The 22,181-nt window shown below is 45.7% G+C and overlaps 2 protein-coding genes across 2 annotated transcripts; one reads left to right on the top strand and one right to left on the bottom strand.

The window, feature by feature from the left end:
• Window positions 1-1,754: 1,754 nt before the first annotated feature.
• LOC120749525 (uncharacterized) lies at window positions 1,755-8,855 on the top strand. The gene is made up of 4 exons (XM_040057021.2): window positions 1,755-1,849; window positions 5,556-5,999; window positions 7,570-7,711; window positions 8,761-8,855. The coding sequence occupies exons 1-4, from the start codon at window positions 1,756-1,758 to the stop codon at window positions 8,768-8,770; spliced, it is 690 nt and encodes a 229-aa protein (XP_039912955.1). The 5' UTR covers window position 1,755; the 3' UTR covers window positions 8,771-8,855.
• A 1,763-nt stretch (window positions 8,856-10,618) lies between these two features.
• On the bottom strand, window positions 10,619-21,722 carry LOC120749203 (phospholipase A2-like). The gene is made up of 4 exons (XM_040056396.1): window positions 21,679-21,722; window positions 18,376-18,541; window positions 13,848-13,954; window positions 10,619-10,854 (listed from the first exon to the last, which is right to left on the bottom strand). Exons 1-4 carry the CDS (start codon window positions 21,719-21,721, stop codon window positions 10,691-10,693), a joined length of 480 nt encoding a protein of 159 aa, XP_039912330.1. The 5' UTR covers window position 21,722; the 3' UTR covers window positions 10,619-10,690.
• Window positions 21,723-22,181: the final 459 nt, after the last annotated feature.

Here is a 22,181-nt window from a genome sequence, read left to right as displayed (position 1 = left end):
CTACTTAATGGAGGATTCACAAGAGAATTGCTAGTTCCAGATGACATGAACATAAATAGCATTTGCAGGGACAATGGTGGTATGTCCATCACAACACACCTGAAAGGGTTTTTTTGAAGCACACCAAATACTTGGGTTTAAATCAGAGAGTGTTTGGATCGCCTTTGGTTCAGATCTGTCTTTGCACACTGACTCCTCTGACACACAGTCACAATCAGCATTCTAATCCAGCAACTCAGTCCAAAATCATCTTGATCTGCTAGGTGCCTTCGGCTCTACTGGTTATTCCCTTCTCAAAGACTTCATTGTTTTTGTCTCCTCTAACGTTTTCCTTTCATGGATATTTTGTCTTTGCTCACCAACACTTTGGCAGTACTTCCTTCAGAAGACCCTCATAAACTTCCATCTTCCTTCAGAAATGCTCTGTTGCTCTTCACTTGGTCCCAGTTCCCTTCCTAGTATGATTCCAGCCTGCTAATCACAGGTATTCCCACTCTCCCAAACCATTTCAGAAAAGTATTTGCCTCCCAAGTTCCTTTAACCATACTCCCTCTGTGTAACCCAGACTGTGGTTCCTTTGACCATAACCTATCCTGCTTTCACTGCTTCCACTGCTTTGGGATCTGCACACCAAAGCTAAAGTGACAACTGGTGACTCCAGGAGTGGCTGTTCCTCTCGACATTATTTGGTCAGCCAATTTTTGTGAATCAACTATGGATCCTTTTTGCTTTCAAATGCAAAGAAAAGCAGAAATGCTCATGCCTCTCTCACCACATTATGCTTCAAGAGTTATGGAACTGTGTTTTTACTGGATGCTCAACACACAATTCCATTATCTGGGGAGTTTTGAGGATATGCAAGATCATTAGATAAAGTGTGCAGTAGTCCCTAATGCTGTAGTTGAGGGAAGAGGCGTCAGCCAAACAGTGACAGTAGCCCATGCTTGGTACAGACGTGGGACATCTGGCAGGGCTGGGTGGTACAGGTGAGGCTTGGAGTGCTCTAGCTCCTCTCACAGAGTCCTGCTCTGTGTGGGCCTTGTATAAACACAGACTAATTCAGAGCACACCTGCTGGTTTTGCAGATAGGCCGCCCTCTCCAGCAGTTTTGCCCTCCACCCAGGCTGCATAGACAAGCTCTACTTAAATATAAGTAGAGTTTAAGTAGTCAACTTTTGATGAAAAAGGATTTATTCTGCACTGGGGAAAAAAAAAAAAAAAAAAAAAAAGGCACCAAAAAACAACAAACCACTTTGGGGAATACAGCTTATGTGTAAACATCATGTGCATATAGCCATAAAGATACTGAGTTCCTGAAATTTCCTTTTGCGGTGCATTGGGGTGGTATTGTGGTGCATTAGAGTCTGGCTATTCAGAAAATTAAGTTAATGCTCTTCGTGTTCTCACCATCACTCGGAAAGGGTTCAGCAGAAGAGAGGTCTCATTTGGAGTATCTGGATATTCTATACTCAGCCCAGAGTTGTGGTTTATACGATCCTAAAGTGAAAAACAATGTAATATCTTCCCTCTGCTCTCAGAGCATTTTTGACGTGTTCTCAGAGAGAGAGAGAGCAGAACAGCCACCAGGGAAGTAATTGTTGTCACTTGCAACGAGGCTCTCATCCAGGGAGCAGGCAGAGCGCTGTGAGCTCAAAGCTGTGGTAACTTTAGTAAGTGTGACATTCACTAGGCAGAATGTGAGGTCCTGTTGCTATAATACACACATAGTTTTTACCCGTACTACCAGAGGGAGAGATGGTGAGGCCATGTACTTCAGCAACCATGAGCCAGCACATTGGGAAACTCTGTAGATCTGCAGTGTCTTCATTCATCTTCTTCTTAGTGGTGGGTGAGTACCAAACCACCTTCCTTAATTAGAAGAAATATAGGTTGTTTGTGGAGCTGGGCTTCAGAAGTTCTCTTTGTTTTGTTTTGTTTTTTTTTCAAAATGTGTCTTTCAACTGAGGGCTTCCTCAGGGTGCAGGGAAATCGTATTTAATGTTGTGTGTTGCATACAAAACATGCTTTTCTCTTTAGATACATTCCTGTTTATCTAGTATAAATGCTCAGAAAGAGTGCATTTGTCTTTTCCCAGATGTGTATCATCATCCCTAGAAGCTTCATTTCTATTTTGTTTCTCCGATATATTAACCACCAGTTATTGTCACAAGGCAGTTATTCATATGCATTTGTGAAAGCCAACCTCAGCCCAGGGCAAAAGTCATATAAATTAAGAGCAACAATGTGCAGTCATTGTTCACTTAATCATAGATGTTTGGGAGATGGATGCAGCTTGTAAAGTACCTTCATGGCACCAGCGTGGTATGAGTGTGAAGCTGAGCTCTAAAGCAAACAAAACCATCTGAAAGACAGTCATTTCATCACAAGAGGGGTTTTTTGTGGGTTGGAAATTGAGCCCTCTTTGCCCTCAACTCCTCCTCCAGCTACTGAGTGTGAGTAAAGGAGAGGAGGCTAAACTGGAAAGGTAGAATTCTGCACCGACCTCCACACCCCAGCATTTTGGTTCCCCATGCCTTTGGCAGCTGGCAGAAGAAACTTGCCGGGTGTTCGGAATTACTCCAGGCACCAAAGTAAGGCTCCAGGACAGGAAGAGAGTGCAGCTGTGTTTTATTCTTTCCTTTTGTCTCCCCAGCTCCTCTAGCCTGCCTTGCATATTTGTATTTCTCGCTTACAGGTCTGATATGGCCTTGCATGGGGAAATATCAACCTGCAGATTACAGAAAGGGGAGACTGAGGCTTCTGTAGGTGCCCTTTTAGTACTGCTGATTGTGGAGCACATTGCCGTGTTACAGAGAATCCCAGAGAGCTTTCTCCATTCGCGGCTGAAAACTGGACATGAACTAAGGACTTCACGTGACAATGACCTATTAGATCATCTAATCCTTTGTCCAGGTCGAGACAAGATCATCCCTGCTGTATTTCTCTGTACCCTGCCTAGCCCAAGTGCTTTCACCACAAAGCCTTGCATTCCTCTCCAGGGGCTTGAGCCCCACAATCCAAATGACAAGGGACCTACACATCACGCCGCTAATGAAGCAATTGACTTAAAAAGAGCTTTGAAGCAGAGTCAGCAAAGCATTTGGCATGGTATGCCCCCAGATGCCAAAACGATAAGGGCATTGTGTAACTGAATACCAGTGAACTAATATGTTCCAGTTTTGCAGCCTTAAAAAAATAAAAAGAAAGAAAAGAAAGGAAGAAAAATAGAGGTAGCTTTAATCTTCCCAGTGAAACCCCCAAAGAGAGTTGGGACAAAACAAGGTAGCCTACTCCTCTCCTGTTTTAATTTTCCTAATTAAGTTAAATGATTTGTATTGAATCAAAGATGTGGAATAAAACAGATGCCAAGGCCAGGTATTTCATAATAGGAGATGCATATAAAACTCATGATGAACAGAGGCAACATCAAAGTACATTGCTCCTACTCAGTTACATTCGATATGCCGCTAAGTGTCTGTGTAAAAAGTATATCTTTTGCACCACTGAAGGAAATAAAAATTGCAGTTGTGTTACAGAGGTGCCTATGGCAAGACTGGAATACTTGTAGCAGAGAAGAAATTTTGTTGCCATTCCATGAAAACAACGTAGCAGTAGCACACGCTAGCTAAAGCAGGAGTTATCCAGAGGAGAAAATGGTTAATAAACTGAGATTTTAAAAGAGTGCTCATTATGAAACTGCTCCAATTCACTCTAATAAATAACCAAATAGATCACTTCAGAATATTTGATGCACAAACCTGTAATACGTCAAGCTTTGTCAGTTATTTCAATTATACTTTGTATTTCTTCAAAGTATATTGTCAAGATACTTCAACTTTTATGACTTCTGCCTCGATACATGTATCTAACTGGACAGGGAAGATCTGGACCTGAGATTTCCCCAGGAAGCTCCAGTGGGCTCATTGGTCAGATTACATGTGAACAGAAGGGTAATATCTCACCTGGTACCTTTAATAAGAACTACTAATTTTAGGGGACCGGATTGAAAACTATATTTGGGAACCTAATTCTCAGGCATCCAATTCCCATGGGTTGGTGTTCCAGTTCTAAGTCAAAAATTTTCACTTTGAGGTAAAAGCAGAGAGTGCCAAACAGCTTGTAAAGTGTTTCACATGCTCTGCTGTTGCCTAGTTTCACAGCCAGTTTATGGTTCCTGCATTTTTGCATCCAGGAGTTCTCTCTTGTCTCATATTAAACTGTAAGCTCCATATCCCAGTCTTTTGTAAGGTGCCCAGAACAACAGGGCCCTGCTGGCTGACAGAAATCCTCTACTCCCATATGAGTCATAAATAATAATAACTATGAATACAACTGTGATTTTTTGTGTACAAGCATGCCTGGAGGAGCCATTCAAGTAACTCTCGAACTGATCATAAAGGGGTTTGGTTTTCCATTGCCAGGAGACGTTTGTCCCTGAGCAGAGAGTGTCTATTGTCATTGTGATGCTTTACCAGACCCACACAATAGAGTTTCACACTCTGTGGATGGCAATGAGAGAATCAAGACAATGGAAAATCAGGACCTTCACTCTGGAATGGTCTGCAGTCCTTGAGAGGACACCAACTAGCTGGAAGGGAGACTATTTCACTTGAAGAAAATAAAACAATAGAAGAGCCTTTTCCAAAAATTGGTCTGAACTCTTTCTTAGCAAAAGCTTATTTTTAGGTTTGCTTTTCCCTCTTTTTGAGAGAGCAACTATTCCCCTCATTTTCTGTGCCCAGGCTGGTGTTTCCAGAGATGAGATCCACTCTTACTACTCTTAGCTCTAGGATATGATACTATGATCAGTGCCTGAGTATGAGAAGGGAGGTTGAAATGTATGCTACAGACATGTTCATGTTTTTCTAACAAAAGTTAGCGGGAGATGGTCCCTTCACTGAGAATGGCTGTCACCCTCAGCTTCAGTACAGGCATAAGGCTGATGTTCTGTCCCCCAGACTGCTGATAGGATCTGCTAGGGATTCAGTCTCTGGTAATGGAGAGTCTTCCCATAATTTCAAGATTTCCTCTCCTGTAACTGAAAGTGCATGCTGAAAATCCTAAGAATCACGTTGGGGTTTGGCATGCAGGCAGTTGCATTAGATGCACACTCATTCACTGTACTTACCAAAACAGAAATGCCAGTGTAAAACTGTACGTGCATATTTTGCTTTGCCTCAAAAGCAGTTGAGGTTGAGGCAGGAACATCAGGCCCTGAGACTTTTCGGGGGTGGGAAGAAAGAGGTTAGTGTTGCAGATGGAAATAGGGCTGGCTGGACTCCAAATTTCACCCAAAGCCACTAGACAATGGCACTAATCTTCCTTCCTCCAGTATGGCAGTAGAAAGGAGCTCATGTTCAAGAAAAGATCTCTCTGTACACAAGGACATAATCTAAGCAGGACCTAGGAATAAAATCCCTATCATCACATCAGTGACTGTCCTCACGTGCTAATTCCAGGGGCCATTCTCTGTGCTGGTTAGAGGTCAGGAGCAGCAGGGACATTTATCATCCTATCACCCTCAGCTGTCCTCTTCTCTCTCTTCCCTGGTACAGATGTAGGAGTTACCGGTGGAGGTGCAGACAAGGTGAATGCAGCTGCTGCGACTCCTGTAACAGCACAGCCTTTGTTGTTGACACCTGAGCCTTGGAACCTTTTGGTGACTCAAACACCAGCCAAGGAGAAAGCCAAAGAGGGTGAAACTGTGGTCTTGAACTGTCATCTTAACAGTCCACAGCATCCCTCCCTGACTGACCTGGTGGTGAAGTGGTACAAGGAAGACGAAAAGGGGCAGATGGACCTGCTAGAGAAGAATGTCACTATCTTGCCAAATAACTCCAGGATCTTCATGAGTGGAGACTTGTCCCAAGGGGATGTTTCCCTGATTATCCTCAATGTGACAATCAGTGACCATGGGATTTATTTCTGTGAGGTGACGCTTCCGGATGGGAAGGTGGTGACAGGAGATGGCACAAAGCTCAGGATCAGGAGGGCTCTGGGTAATGCTTGGAGTTATTTACCTTTTTTCTCCTTGTTTTTCCTCCAAAGCTGGTCTGCACACTAGCAGAAACAGAGAAGTTGTCCTGTTTGGCCTCTGGCAGTAATGGCCTGGTGTCATGGACTGTAACTGTAATAGCATTTCTCATTATTTTTGTAAGGCCAGCTAAAATACATTAGCTTGTCTCTATAAACAATCAGAGGTATTATTATAAGGAGGAGCATTTACACCACAAAAAGGAGGAATAAGGTTATCCATAAAAATACAGTCACTGCAAAGAATGAAACAGTCAGAGAAGTTCCCCCTTGTACTCACAGCTCTGGCAAAAACCCCACGAGCGACAGGTGACAAGGTACCATCTCAAGGAACAGCTGTAGACCTCTTTCTTTTAGATGTTATTTCTCTCCAACCCACTAACTTGCATAGTTAGTGTAAGATTACTTAACTCTGAATGACTTAAGTAATCCCATGATAATCATGAGGATCATATATAGCATGATCGTTACATAATTTCTGATTAACTTCATTCACATTAAAATGAAAGCAGCATTAAAAGTGCCGTGCTATGTTTTCTTAGCCTCACAGATAGACACTTAGGCATATTAAGTAAAGAGGTAACTTGCGGTATCTGTAGCAGCTGGAAATGTCAAACTTTCCTTTTCTGTAAGCTAGACAGATTCCAGTCCCAAAAAGTCAACACATTAGGAGGGTTATTATTACCTAATTAACAAAAAATACCTCCCTCTGTGTCAACAGTAAATTATGCAAGTGCCATTTTCCTCTTTTTCATCACCAAAGCTTCTATCTCACCAAGCTTCACTAAGCCTTTGGCCTTTTGAGCCCGAGTTACTAATTTTTATAACACTACTCAGTTTAAACTGTAACACTAAGGCAAGCAAACTGTGCCCCTCTGCAAGGGCTTGGTCGTGGTTTCTAATGAGGCCTCCTGTTGGCTTGATCTCATAGTCTCAGTAGCACACAGGTTACTCTTGAAATGTCTGCACTCTGGCCAGCATAATTGCCTTTCTGTGTTCCTGAGATGATGAAATGTGTAATTTCAGCACTATTCCATCTCTGCCGTGCAACAGTCCCAAGAGCAACCAGTCAAAGAAAGGACTTCAGTGGAACTCTGCTCTCTGGTGCTGTCCCCCTTGGAAGTGGATAGGCTTTCTCAAAGTTGTCAGAGTAATTTTTTTTCCTTTCAAAAATGAAGTATTCAGGCCTAAGTCCCATTAATTCAAGCAGCAGCTTCTTTTGCCATGCCATAGTGTCTAGCTGTTGAGGGAGATTTTCTGGGGCAGTGGGGCTGCCCTGTCTCTAAAGCACCAGACAGCACAGCAGCTTAGGAATGCTCCTTAGGAGTTCCTACATAGGAATGAAAAAAAATCAGTAGCTCTGTAGTGCCAGTCACTCTCCTGCATAGAAGGGATTTCATGTCAGACAAGACATCAGCATGATCATAGTAGGCAGCTTCCTCTGCAGCCAGTGCAGGAAAGATGCTGGCTGCATTGCACATACTTGTCTGGAAAACATCTCTTATGTTACTCTCTCTGCCTTCCTTTCTCCCCCAGGCTTGTTTGGTATAGAAGAATCCATTGGAACAATCATTGGGGTTGTGGCAGCTGGTGTTGGAGGCATAGTGGTTCTGGTCGTTGTTTTAACCCCACAGCTGAGGAAGTGCATCCTCTGCATGAGACAGGAGTCTCGCCAAAGGTACCCGTGTTTTAACTGAAAGACAAATTTACTTACCTCTGGTCAGACGTGGGATCTGGTTCAGGAAATAAGCAGTGTGAAGGGATCTCTAACACAGCTGGTTCTATGTTCCATCACTTTTTCGAATTTTTGTATATTTCGAATTTTTGTATATTTTTTGTATATGTTGTAGAGCTTCAGCAGTGGGCCTAATGAGTTACTTATAAAGAAAATAATATTTATTTGCCACTTTGGACTAAGTTTTGCAATGAGATGCTGCAGCTTCTTTTAACAAAGACCAAGGACTCATTCAGTTCTTTTAGGTTTATTCTGAAGGATGGTTCTTCCTCCTGCCAACTTTTGTACTCTTGCAATTCTTGTGTACAGAAAGCCTGTGATGGCTTAGGTGTGTGAGGTGTGGTTTCTAAAGCCCAGCTTAAAGATCTGTCTTCTATTAGATCAGCTGATAACGTTGGGAAGACCAGACATTTTCACCACACATGAGCCAAAGAAATGCCCCAATAAGAGGCTGATGTGCCTAAAAGCTCACCTGATTTTTTTTTCTGTTCTGTCAATTGGTCTAATTTGAGGAGGCTGTCATTGCATTCTGAAACGAGTTTAGTTCCCATCTTGAGCAACCCAAGATGCGGTACGCGTTTTAGAGCGAGTTCAGCTGACTTTTTGCGTCCATTGACGAGACGCGTGATTTTACACCTCTTCTGGGGCTCAAAAATCTCGCTCAGCCTGATGAAAAAGTCCCCTCCCCGAAGGTCGGAAGGAAGAGCTGCTCTTGCCATTCGCTGGAGCGCTGCCGCCACCTGATGGACAGCGTGGCGGGGACAGGGACACGCCGGGAGCTCTGCCTCTCTCACCGGGGAGCTCTTCCAGCCCTTGCTGGAAGCGCGCTCCCTTCCATAGGCTGATGCTGCCCACACAGCATCACCCCTCTGCAAACGCTCTACCTTAAGGGTTCACAACTTCTCCTTTTGCCAGAAAGCCTCGGAGGAGTTTATTGTGTTGTCCTGACTCTGTGTTGCTCACTCATTCTCTCTCCTTTCCTTCTTGTTCAGCATAGCTTGAGATGCAGGATTACAGGAGCCGCTGGGATATGCAAAGCATGCAGGTGGAACAATTTCTGATGCCACTTAAACCAAAAAAAATGGAGTTCCAGATGGAATAAAAGCTTTGCTTCTACATGTTGTCTTTGGCATTTTTATTTTTGTTAGCAAGCTTCTTTTTCCTGCAGCTTTGACAGCCGCAGTAGCATATTCACCATCCTCTTGCAGCAAGGAGAAAAGCAACTTTTTGTGAAGAAATTTGTATTATCACCCGCCGAAACTCCACTTAGTTTGGCCACATATCTCTGACTTAGACTCTGATGAGGCACCCTGGGCCTTTCTGTGCCATTAGTTCATATTTTAAAGGTGCAGTTCAAAGTCTGTCAGCTGAGCCTCAGCAGAGACAGAAGGAGCCCAGCCCACCCTGGTGCTCCAGGTACCCATGCAGTGCTAGCACCTACCCAAGGAAATAAAAAGCATTGCTTCTGGGGAAACAGGTGTGGCTCCCACCTGTCTGTACCTCCTGCCAAAGAGGCTCTTGTCACTGATGTTCTCCACAGCCACTGTTTCCTGATGTGACAATAACTGCTTCCCAGGCAGTCAATGACTGGGGGACGTGCCAGTATAGGAGACCATCCTCTGTATGTATCAGAGAGCAGCCCATTGGCTCTGAAGCCTGTGGAGCAGGGAGTATATTCTTTTGCAAAGTGTGGGTATGCCTGCTAGTAAGTAGAAGTCAGAAATCCTTTCTGGCCTTGCAACTGCAACCCTTGAATACAGCTCAGAAGTGTCTCCAGTGCTGTGGCGCAGGAGCATGGGGGCTAAGACAACTGGGCTCTAAGCAACCTGGTCTGATTAAGGGTGTCCGTGCTCATTGCACAGGGATTGGAACTAAATGACCTTTAAAGGCTCCTTCCAATCCAAACTACCCTCTTTGTATTGTGTGATTGAGAAAAACAAAAAACAAACAAAAAAGGGCACTATTTGGTGACAGGAGATGTGTTCCCGCTACACCACAGACCAAACCATCTTTTTCTGCAAAGGCAGATCTTGATCATGATCAGAGCAAGAACTTCCATTTGCTTCAGCATGTATGTTGCCCTGTCACAGAATCCCAGACTGGGTAGGCTGGAAGGGGCCACAGTGGAACATCTGATTCAACCTCCCTGCTCAAGCAGGGTCCTCCCAGAGCACATGGCACAGGGTTGTGTCTAGACAGGTGTGGAATATCTCCAGTGAGGGAGGCATCACAACCTCTCTGAACAGCCTGTTCCAGTACTCAGTCACCTGCACAAAAAAATTCTTCCTCCTGTTCAGGTAATACTTCTTGTCTATCAGTTTCTACTCGATGCCTTCTTGTCCCATTGCTTGGCAGCACCGAGCACAGCCTGCCACCCTCCCGTCACTAATTCACAGACACCAGTGAGGTCCCCTCTCAGTCACCTCTTCTCAAGGCTGAACAGACCCAGCTCCCTCAGCCTTTCCTCACAGGAAACACTCCAGTGCAGTCCCTCAATCACTTTTGTCACCTGTTGTTTCTCCAGCCAGTGTCTGGGTAGTTAAAGTCCCCCACCAGAACTGGGAACTCTGACTGTGAGACTGCCTCAAGCTGCCTGAAGAAGGCCTCACCCACTTTCTCGTGCTCAGGTGGCCTGTAGAAAACACCCAAAACAGTGTCACCCCTATTAGTCTGCCCTTTTTTCCTAACCCATGAGCTCTTGACTTGTTTGTTGTCTGCCCAAAGGCAGAGCTGAATACATCCCAAGTGTGTCTCACAGAGAGGGCAACTCCACCACTGCGCTTTCCTGGTCTGTCTCTCACCCCCATAAATCCTGGCCTGATAGAAATTCTGTCACACCATTGTTAGATCTGGAAAACTAGGAAAAAAAATTTATTCCACCGCCTTCAGGTTCAAATTGTTAGAAGAAAGGTCCTAAAAAGACTATTCTGGCCCCCCATATCTGACATGGCAGGTGGGATGAGTCTGTCCACATAAAAAGTCTGGCCAGAGGATGAAGTGTGGATTGTATGGGGCTTCTCCCCAGCACTTGGCTGCTTCTTGGTCACACAGGCACACCATTTTTTCACATCGGTCTGTCAGGTTATCTGCAAAAGAAAATGTGAGCCGAGGATGAGAGATTCTGTATCAAAGGCAAGAAACAGTTTTAGGAGGAAATATTCCCTAAGAAAGCAGCCCTTAGGGATCAAAGACTGTGGCAGCAGGACCAACATGTTGTGTTGTGAGTGGATCTGACCCTCCCCTGCCCTCTCTCTGTCAACAGGTCTGACCTTAACTGTGACAAAGAGCATCAGAAAGTAGCAGCTAAATGTAAATTGGCTATGCTTATAAAAATCTGCTCAGAGCACTCCCTGCTTCTAGAACTGTGTGAACTATGAGGGCTTAATTCAGCAGTCAAAGCTAAAAAGGAAAATTTTTTTATCTTAGCATGAGGCAAAAACATTCCACCACTCCTCAGTCGGTGAATTTCCCTTCCAACTCCTCCCTCTGCAAAATAGACTGATTTCAAAAGAAAAAAAAAACTACTTGGAAAGGAGGAGCCTCCCAGAGGGGTATTCAGAAACCTGAAGGCATCAGAGGACTCACCAGGCCTCCTTCACTCTTGCTTTATCAGTTGCTGTTGTATCTCTCTGATCACAGCAGAGGAGCCAAGGAACTTTGCAGCAGGGCCAGGTACCTGACTTTTATGAGCCAGCTGCTAACAAAGTCATCAAAGTCATACATGGAACTATACAGAATGCAACTATGTGACAACGTCATCATAAATAACATCAAAGCCACTAGCTTAGAAGGCTACATTGCAAATGACTGAGTTTGGGTTAATGAGCCTCATCCCACCTATAGGTGGGTTAATATTATTCCAAAGCACAGTGCCTTGTTTATTTGAGGCTGCTACCATGGGTCATCTAACAACCACAAAACCCTGCACTAGGCAAAGTTTAACATGCCAGTGCACATGGGCCTCACTCCAAAACCAACTGCAATGAGTATAGGAATGTTTTCAGATTTCACTGGACTTCGATGGATCAACCCTGTGTCTGAAAAATAAGAAAAGCCTGTGTTTCCTTAGCTGGTCTGAATAATCATGTATTTACTGGTGAAAGTGTTTTAAGGGTCAATGAGGACTTAAGGCCACTTCTTTCTTAGCTACCAGTCTTGCCTGATACTCTCCTTGCCCTTCTGTTCCTTGAGCCCTTCCTATGCTGTGCCAGCAACTGTTCATCGAATGTGAGTACAAAAATTCAGCTTAGTAATATTTCTGTTACAGAGGAATGAGTTTTTTGACCAGACCCCACAACTAACAGCCTTTTTCTGTATTCCAGATATCTATTAAATGGGATTTGCCTGGAGGCAATGGCAAATCTAGGCTGAAGAATATGGTTTCACCAGGTTTTTTTAATTTCACGAACAAAACTACCTAATGGTAGCCAAACTAGGAGAAATACCAAGTAAAATCAGTTGCTGCTTATTTGACATGATTTATGATACAGTGTCAGGCAGCAGACATCTAATTCCTGTTGCATTGAAATGACAGTGAAAATAGTTCTGCTTCCAGTACTTCTGGACATCATCACCCTGAGCTCAGCAAGCATGCCTGGAAATTTAATTCTTCACCTCCTTTGTTTGAATGGGATCAGACATTATACCTTCACATCCCAGTAAGACCTGCTGTGCTGTAACCTGGGGTAGGAAATATGCCTTCAGAACACATTTCTATGGTTCCTCCTCACCAGGGACATCAGGGGGAGTGAAGCCTGCTGAGAGCTTGTGGAGAACAGTTGATGGATGCATCAGGTTAACTGGATATCAGTTAAGGAATTAATTAAAATAGTTTAACTCCTGCTTGTTGGCCAAGTCAGAACCACTACAGCCCGCTGCACTCCTATGTCCACTCCCATGAACACAATGATACATCTCATATCTGCAACTTGGATTGTTCCTACACAGCAAAAAGAAACAGGACTTTTTTCCCTGTAAAATGACTAGCAGAAAATATCAGTCAAGTATGGAAATACAGGTAGGCAGGAGGGAGAGCAGTTGTGCATTAAAGTGACACATTCCTTTGCCAGCAGTTTGTATTTAATAGATTGTTCTGGAACTTGGAAAAGAACAACTGCAGATGTGCTGTGTCCCATCCCCTATCTGCTGGCAGATCTTCAACTACTGGTGAGGCTGAGGATTGCACCAGTTCACTGTGGTTTTCTGATGAGGTAGAAATAGTCTTTTAATGTTCTAGCAAGTAACTTTGATGGTTATGGGGATAAGTTTTACTCTCACAATTTCTTTCCAAACTTTCAAAGTGATCTACAATGGATCTTAACACCAGGAGCTTCCTGGAGACTTAGAAATACAAGTGACAAATTCTAAGACTCGAGTCATCTGGTGTGTGTCAAAACAAACTGTGCGAGACACTGATGGGCTGTGACTGTGCAATTCAAACCTTCTTGACTGGGTACCAGCTGTAGAGCTGAGCACAGCCCACACTTGCTGTCTGCCTGAGGCACTTGAGAGCATTTGATTCTGCATGGTTCAAAAATCCCCCAGGACTTCAGGCTGGAGCCCCACACGGGCAGACTGGCATCCTGTTTAACCTCTCTTGCAGCCATGCTAAGTAGCCTGGATCTTCACTAATGGTGCCTAAGGGTAGTAAAAAATGTGGACAGTCCTGCTGGAGGGAGGGCCAGAATTGCAATGGAAAGAGCACCCCTGAAGACCCACAGCTGTGGGAAGAGGCACGCTTAGTGCCAGTGAGCAGAAAGTCTCCAGAGTCATCTGCATCCCTGCCAAGCTAAGATGGCTTGTGGGCTCCATGGCCCCCACTCCTGCTCTTCAGCCTGGGAAGATCTCAGGTGACCCGGAATGGGTCGTACGGGGCCTCCAGCTTTCCTCCCAGCTCCTGGCAAGGAATGGGCCGGGAGCTTGGAAGAGAACAGACACTGCCTAAAGCAGCTTTGAAACCAGCTTGGCAAACACAAACCTGCCTCTGGGGCCCCCAAAGCTCTTTGGCCAGCCCGGTGCCTGCAGAGGAAGGAGGAGGGAGGGATGGAAACGCAGGCGAGGCGAGCCAGCCGTTCCTTACCGCACCGCACGATGTTCTGCTCGCACGCCCACTGGTAGCGCTGCACCTTGGGGTTGCAGCCTTCCTTCTCTGCCGTGTCATAGCAGCAGTCGTGCCTGTGGCAGCACCTGGGAGATGGAAAAAGAGAGAGTTTGGGTGTCCTCCTGCGTCCTGCCCGTTGGCACGGGTTCCAGGGTGCTTTGCTCACACCCAGCTCACGACAGCAATGTTCACCCAGCCTGTCAGTACATCATCTGTTGATGAAGGAAGTATCCTGGCATCTCTGGGAAAGCTCGCATGCCTCAGGAGCTCATTAATGCCATGTTTGCTTCCATGACCGTTGTGCTTCTTCCTCTGAGCTTTTGCCCTCATGAAAGCATGTGTGGTCAAGACATGGTAAACTGGCTGAAAGGGAGCAGAAGTGTTCCTACAGGTTGTGCTATTGTGGCTCACTGGCTTAGGCTTAGACTCATTCCAAAACTTGCAGTTGGGATGTTTCTTGCCTTACTCAGCATCACCAAGCAGCTTAATCTCTTCAGTTCACCTGGACCTGCCATGTGTTCCTTGGCCCATAAAAGTTCTGAGGGCAGGCTACAAATTAATCACTCTTAATGGTGAAGTTCATACCAGTTAACCTGAGAACCTTAAAAACCATCTACATCTAAGGCATTCACCTATCTCCCCACTATGCACATCTGCACCATAATTCACATTTTTGTGCTGCGGAGATCTAACATGGGGTGAAAAGCATCAGATTGGAAAGTGCAGTTGTGTTTCACTGACCACAGAGGGAATGAGGTAGCTCAGCTGATGACATCTCTCCTATGGACTAGTCGGTGAGATAATTCTCACTGTCAATTACTTCCAAATTTATAGAAAACTTGACCTCACTTGAATTTTATTCTGGTAGTTTAGGGACTCGAATTCCACTGAGAAAATATTGAGCACTTAAAAGACACTCTCTGTTGAATATCAAGGGTTGTTTCAGCAAGGATGCAAGGTCAGAGGCTGGAGCCAGAGAGCAGTGATCTCCTGTATTTCCAGAAGGCATCCCTGCAAGTTCAGTGTGACTCTACAGAGAAATACTCTGCTAACTGGGAAAAATTGAGGCAGGCTGATTTTGCATAAAAAACCTGAAGCTCCAGCAAAGCCTAATCCATCCTCAGGGGAATGATAGGTAGCAGAGCAGGCCCATCCCTAGTGTCTCATATATGGGACACTGAGCACTGGAGGCTGTGTTGGAGAGCCACAAATCAGGCTGAGCTGAGAGGAGTGCCAGCTATAGACACCAAAGGTTTGTGAGGTCTGGGGAGTGAGTCAGTAGCCAAATTGGTAAAGTTGCTGTCAGTGATGGGGGAGCGTGGGGAAGAAGAGCAATGTGAAGGTAGGTGGACAAAGGGAGGTGTTAGGAGCCTCTGTTCTGAGGGAAAGAAATTGCACTTTATGGAGAGCCAGAGGGAACAGAAAGAGAGGTAGAAGTGAGGACAGATACTGTGGGGACAAAAGATGTTCTGTACATCAGGCAAGGACAAGCAAATGAGCACTGAATTTGCACAAGCAAATGGCATTCTAGCTAGCTGTGAGAGCTCGCTGCTCCTTATCTGGCTTGGCAAAACCGGGGGAAGTTGCATAAACTCTGCAGGACCGCAGGATTTGGGACACAATTCTGCTTCCCTTTACAGCAGCTCCTCCTGATGATCCCCACAGCTGCAGCAGGGTGACAGGTGGCTTTCCTCCAACACAAAGCAAGAAGAATTTCGGCTCCTATTTTACAAATGTGAAAGAACTGCCAAGGGACAAAGACTAAAGAATCCTATTGTCGTCCTTTGCCACCTTCAGATGGTCCCCTCCTGTCTGGAAATGCCCTTTGCTGCACCTGGGTCAGAGTGATGCTAAGCTTTTAATAATCTGCTAACAATCGGTTCCACCAACACAAACAGAGGCAGCCAGCACCAGTGGCAGAGCGCCGGTCATCAGCGACGGCAAACAAACACAACTGTGACACCCGGGCGGTAAACATCAAGGCTGGGCTACCAGATAGCCCTAATGGCTACAGACAGCTCCGGCTGGTCCGCAGGGATGGGCTGGCCAGACCCCTGCTGTTGAGCAAATGCCAGGAAGGCAAGAGTTTGTCACGTTGTGTTTGTCACATCAGCAGCACCCTCATTGCTGTGTGTCTTTTCCTTTTGCTTTAACGTTTCGACACAGGGGAAATCTTACTCTTGGCTATGAGTTTGCCAGGATTTAACAGTTGGACGCAATGATCTTAGAGATCTTTTCCAATCTTAATGATCCTGTGACTCTTCTGAGTCATAGATGCACCCTGCCTTTCATGGTGTTTTCAGGGAAGTGCTCAGCACCCTCAGGTCCTACTCTATAACATAGGTGCTGCAGCAATCCAGGGAAACAGAGAGGAGGAGAAACAAAACTGTTGACTCTCTGTGAAAGAAATGTCATTATGCCTTGAAGTGATGGAACCGCAGAGTGGAACCAAAGGGAAAAAGGTAATTACTGACACCACATCAAAGTCAGTATGTGGAATAAACCTTATAAAAGGATTACCCACTCAATGGCTTTTTTTCTTTTGCACATAAAAGAGAGGTGCTTAGAAGCACTCTAGCCCTGTCTAGACAGATCGACTGAATTACACACAAGAAAATTACTCCTTTTGTAAGGGTCTCTGTAACAAACCTAGAAGGTCAAGGGGGTGAATAATTTCTAACAGTATTTGTCACTCACAGACAGTATCCTGCCACTCTCCTTTTTTTTTTTTAGAAAAATATGGGAAATAATGTGGTCACTTTGACAGGCGTGGGGTACCCAACCAGGCTGATCATTGCAGTAGTTCTTAGTAACAGATATCATTATTTCTCTAGCAACAGAAAATGGAATTTTTTGGGGCTGGATCTAGTGTGACATTGCTGATTCTTCCTAGCTAAGAACCTAAATAAAACTTTTATGTTTTTCTACAGCAGCCAAGAATTGCAGCTAAGGAATGATAATGAATGTACTTAGAGGATCAAGCTTCCCTTTCACAAACTATCTGATATTTTAAGGCATTTCCACTTGCAAAGTCTCATTTTCTGCCTTTAGGATAAAATCTTAAAATACTCTGTGGAATTTAAACAACAGCAGAAACACTGGCTGATGAACACGTGGCCATTTTTACTCTCTTTTTCAGGAGAGCTGACTACTTGCATATCCCTGGGTCATATAAATTTGGTTGTCACTCAGCCTCTGTGGAAAACAGCTTTTAGGTCACTCTGCTCAGCCATGCAATAAAAGCAGTACTCCAAATTAGTGAAGTTATATTTTACTTTCAAGGCTTTATTATGAAATTTGTTAAAGGATAACAAAAAATATTAAACACCTTACATGTATTGCTGTAGATAAGCACTGTGAGAGGCATGCTGTGATGAGCAGGTCAAGAGATATTACTGCAGTTACTCATCATTTGTGAGGCCCACATTGACTGTTTCATAGATGAAATATTTCAGAGACAAATAAAGGAACATGATGAGAGGGCTTTGGGAGTGAAACATCTCGCTGCTGTAATGAAGACAGCTCCATTAGTCTTAAGGGACAGACAACTTCTCTTTCATGCCCACAGAGATCTTTAACCTTGACATCTTCTCTTCCTCAGCACCTCCCCCGTGCCCTTTTCTGTCATTCTAATTCAGCAAAATCTGGTTTTGTAGCAACCTGCAATGTGTCCAGCAGTAAGGTATTCTGGAAAGCTCAGTCTCCTTCCCAGTGAGCTGCAGACTACCTTCACCCCTGCTAAAAGCAGAACTTGCTTACTAGTAGCACCTGGTTTGTTGACTGTAGATAGACTTGTGTGCTTTGACTTTGACATTTCAAACCTGGCAAGATTGCAAATACCAGGCCCAGAGTGCACAAGAGTCCACTATTCTCAGCTTTACTCTCATGTACTCTCTTTATGCTCATTGCACAGTACAGGAGAGAAGCCTTTGACTGCAATACCTCCGACACTTGTGGGGAATAACAAGCCCAGCATCTTCCCTGCTAACAAAGAAAAGGGGAAATAACACCATGCTCTCCCTTATTGTTCCACCTTGACTCAGTGTGGACTAGCGGCCAATGCAGGCAACAGGTTTGGTTACTCCTTGCAACGATACAGATTTCCTCAAGAGGATAAACAGTGATATTTGCATTGCTTCCGTTTTAAGGACCTGGGTGAAATAACCCTCCAAATACTTTGGATTACACTCTTTTTGTCAGGCAGGGTGTGATCTCTATGAAAAAAAAATCATCCATTTCAAGAAATTACATCCTGGTTTCTCCTTTGCCCTCTACCCCACACAGTACAAGGTCCTAAGAGCTTTGGTGTCAACCAGAAGGAGGTTAAGCTCTCATTCAAATCCCAAGTGATATGTGGGTCATCACTCACAAATCCCCAGTATGTTCATATATACTGAGTTCCCTGCCCACAAGGCAACAAATGAGTCAGTGGAGTCACAGCAGCACAAACAGAAAAAAGCAGGGAGATCTGCACTGCTTCTGGACACACAGCTGAGGTTTCTCTTACCAGTCTGTTTTATCTTTAGGCCAGCCTCGTCCTCCCAGTCCACAGTAGCACCCGTAGCCAATATATGCCAAGGGAGACCGTCCCGTGCCACACGTTATGGCTCCAGCCAGTTCGATGATTCCTCGAGTGTGCAGTGAATGGGACTTTCCCAGAGCACCTTTCCAAACTGCAAAGACAGGACACGGTTACACACAAGGATTAAACACGCCTGCTACTGATTTTCCTACCGTCCTTAAAGGGAGATGGTTTTGATTTTGACTGGTTAGTTGGGTGCAGCCCTGACTTGTCATGACATTTAGCTGGCAAAGGGTACTCTGCAGGGAGCTTTGCCTGAGGTCTGGGGTAATAAAAAGGTGGATTCAGAAACAACCAAGCATACAGTTTCTTCCACAGGAGGTCAGTTCAAGCAGGACTAAATAGTTCTGGTGTACTAGTGTGTGATTGCAGCTGTGTTGCACCCGGGAGCAGTGTGCCTGGTCTTGCACATCACGGAGCCCAGGCTGTTAAACTTTGCAGGGTCTGTGCCAGCACCATGCAGGGCCACCTGGGCTTCACCGCACCCCAGAGCTTCCAAACCTGGGACAGTTTTCCAGCTATGCTATGGTCCTGACTGGGACATGAAGCAGGAGGGTACAGCCAGGCAACCAGACCTAACCAGGGCTCTGTGGAAAGAAATGAAGTTTCTGTGTTGTTCAAGATTTCTTACGTTATCCAAGTTTCCCCTACTATTCAGGATCTTTTAACCCATTTTCCAGGTGGCAAAACATACTGATAGTCCTATTAACGTGCATAGAGGACAGCTACATGACCCTGAGCCTGTAGAGTACATACTTTGTCAAGGACAAAGTGCCTCCATTAGCCAAGATTCATGTGTGGCCGCTTTCTTTTGAGACTCGGGAGGTGCTGGCAACACTTTCATCCGCTTCCATTATTATGTTCCACCTAAGCCATAACAGGTGGGCCGCACCAATTTGGGGGAAAAAAAGAAGAAAGGAGCTCTGTGTCAGCTGCAGTGTGTGGATGGCCACCCAAACCACTCTGGAGATTTTTGAGTTACAAGTCTTTCGAACAGTCTCGTGATTTCGCATGTTAATTTGGAACTTGTTTAGAAACCGCAGGCTCAGTCTTGCAGTAACTGTTATGGAAACCGAGAGTACCCTGCCCCTAACGCTCAAACCACTGTGATGCTCAGTTGTAAACATTGCTGCTTCTTGTGCTATAGTGACAAATAGGAACATTTCATGCCTGGATTTATTGTGAAGAACCGAATGCGCTTTGCACTGCTCTGTTGGCAGGATGAAAATCCTCAGCCCGGAAGCCTAACCCATCTGCTCATCCCACCCATGCACAGCCACCTCAAAATAAAGCAGGGGGACTTGCCAGCGTGCTTGGATGGAGAGGGAGGTGATGCCTGGGAGCTGGGAACTCACCACTGAAGTTGCTTTGCCACCTGCCCCTGGCTCTTGCAGCACGCTTGACCTCTTTGAAGTGTTGTGCAAACACGGGCTAATTAATCCCCTAAACCACCCAAGGACTCAATACTATTATAAAACTGTTGCTTTCCTTTTAAAACCTAGCCTCTAATCCCCTTGCTTGGGCCTCTTCCTGCATCTCCTGGGCTACCTTGCCTTCCAAGCCCAATCCAAATGCCAGTGAAGACAAGGAGGGTCTCTCCCCATGAAGGACAAGGCAGGGCTTTGCTCCCTCTCCCAACCTGACCCCCCCCAGCAGGAGCGGGTGTTACCCCAGGGATCGACACCTCAGGCTGTCCCGACACAGCCTCTGTCTGCTTCCTGGGGCATTCCTCGGGGATTAAATGCACATTCCTGAAAAAGTAAGCAGCCGCTCACCTAAACACTACTTGAGTGTTCAGGTTTCATGCTAAAAACACATTGGATGGGTTTTACTGAGAACTAAAGAGACCACTTATTTTCCTTGTCTAAACAGCAATGCTCCAGAGTTAGAAGGGGACTCCGCTCTCAGGGGAAATCACAAGTAGTGAGCCGCTTTGCATTTGGGGGTATAAATCATGCTTTTTCAACCTGTTGCATTTGCAGACCCTGAAAATGTTCCAGTGGAGACAAAACCTTCTTTGTAGTAATCCCAGCCTTCTGACAAGCAGCTTGAATTTTATTTTCTTTTTTTCTTTCTTTTTTTCTTTCTTTTTTCCACTAGACTCTTAAGCCAGGACTGCTGGGCTTGGTCTGTTGGCCACTGGCTGAAAATGGCTGAGGCTGGTGAAAGGTGACTGTACCTTACCCACAAGAAGAAAGGCCATTCTTCTTTCGGGGATATCTCTGGGGATCAAGGAACTGTAATTACAGTGCAGAGCTGCTATGAAAGTGGAGAGAAAGCCCCAAAGGAAATTGAGTCCAAAAGACTCAATTAGTGTGCTTAGGGCTGTGTGTTCTGCAAGAGGCATCCAGGCAGCCTCTGATGTTCCTGTTCTTTGAAAGCTTTCTGGGTTTTGAGCCAGCGGCGCTCTGCTGCAGCTGAGAGGTCAACCCCAGCAAGTACATTTTTAATATTCAGGTGCACAGTTAATAACTTGACCAAGAACTAAAATTGCTTTCTCTATGCTAGGCAGCCGAGCCAACACAGTCAGGAAAGCCTTGAAAAAGTCTGAGTCTCCACAGCAGCCTTCTCAGAGCCAAATGTCCCATTAACAGCATGTCCAATCATTAGTTAAACTACTAATGGAGCACCTTAGAGAAGAACATACCCGCAGAGAGGTGAGCGGGGGTGAATCTGACAACTTCACGCTATTTCCTGCTTAAACTGGCAGTCTTTGCTGTAAATGAAGGCAGGGGGTTGTTTTTCTCTTTTAAAACTCCGCTGCAGGTATAACCCCAGACGTGCCAGTTTAGCGTTTTGTTGCCTCTGTGTGTAGGGGCTTTATGTTAGCAGTCATTTTATAAACAGCTTTTATGAACAGAATTTTTAAAAATTATTTTAAATTCAGATGTGTTGCAAACTGCTCCCTCCATGGCCACTGGTATAAAAAGAAGGTATTTCTATGAAACTCGGACGCTAACAACACTGTAGCAGAAAACAATTAAAAAAGAAAAAGACCCGTGTTTATACAGTTTATGCAAACCATAGCTGGGGCTGGGAAGTGAGGCGGGCAGGCAGCTCATTTACACAGTCCCTCACTGCAAAGTCGAGCACTGTCTAGTGACACTTCTTTTCCTCACTTGGCCAGATCACACGGAGGTGGCGGCGCGAAGCTGATGGCAAGGGGAGAGGCCGTCCCTGGACAGGGGGAGGCACGGCAGGGCGGAGGGACCGAGAGGTGGTACTCACCTGCCTGAAGCAGCATCAGTGTCAGCAGCAGGCGGGGGCCCATGGGCAGATCGCTCGGGTACGTCGGGGTTCGGCTGCCGGCGCTCCGGCAGCGCCTCGCCGCGCCGCCAAGTCAGCCGAGGTGTGGTCGTGCTAAACAATCCTCCCGGAGTGCTGCCCCAGGCTTTATATACGCCTGGCTCTGCGCCTGTCCCGAGTGAAACTCCCTCTCCGGCGGTGCCCCCGGGCCCGGCGCGGGCCCGCTCTGTCCCGGGAGAAGGCTCCGGGCTGCCTGAGGAGAGGGCGAGGGCCGGCTCTGTTTGCCCAGCATCGCCTTTGGGAGGGAGGGGCTGCTGGCAGGGCATTAGGCCGGTAGGCTCCGGGGCAGCCCAAGAACCAGGCACTAAGCCGGGCTCCTTCTTTAAGCTGTTTGCTTACAGACCCTGGTTAACCTCTGAGAAGCTGCGGCAAAGTGAAGCCTTCAACCGGGCTTTCTGTGGCTCGGGCTCGCTGCTGTGGCGTTC

Source organism: Hirundo rustica, chromosome 2 (assembly GCF_015227805.2).
Source record: "Hirundo rustica isolate bHirRus1 chromosome 2, bHirRus1.pri.v3, whole genome shotgun sequence".
NCBI lineage: Eukaryota > Metazoa > Chordata > Aves > Passeriformes > Hirundinidae > Hirundo > Hirundo rustica.
This window is presented reverse-complemented; position numbering and strand designations above follow the sequence as displayed.

Bases quoted from the DNA above. Each gene is read 5' to 3' on its own strand.
- LOC120749203 (XM_040056396.1), bottom strand. From the start codon at position 21,721: ATGGGCCCCCGCCTGCTGCTGACACTGATGCTGCTTCAGGCAG. The intron at 18,542-21,678 runs GTGAGTACCACC...CTGTCTTTGCAG, and splicing joins ACTGATGCTGCTTCAGGCAG to TTTGGAAAGGTGCTCTGGGA. The intron at 13,955-18,375 runs GTAAGAGAAACC...TCCATCTCCCAG, and splicing joins CCTAAAGATAAAACAGACTG to GTGCTGCCACAGGCACGACT.
- LOC120749525 (XM_040057021.2), top strand. From the start codon at position 1,756: ATGGTGAGGCCATGTACTTCAGCAACCATGAGCCAGCACATTGGGAAA. The intron at 1,850-5,555 runs GTGAGTACCAAA...TCCCTGGTACAG, and splicing joins CATCTTCTTCTTAGTGGTGG to ATGTAGGAGTTACCGGTGGA. The intron at 6,000-7,569 runs GTAATGCTTGGA...TTTCTCCCCCAG, and splicing joins CAGGATCAGGAGGGCTCTGG to GCTTGTTTGGTATAGAAGAA.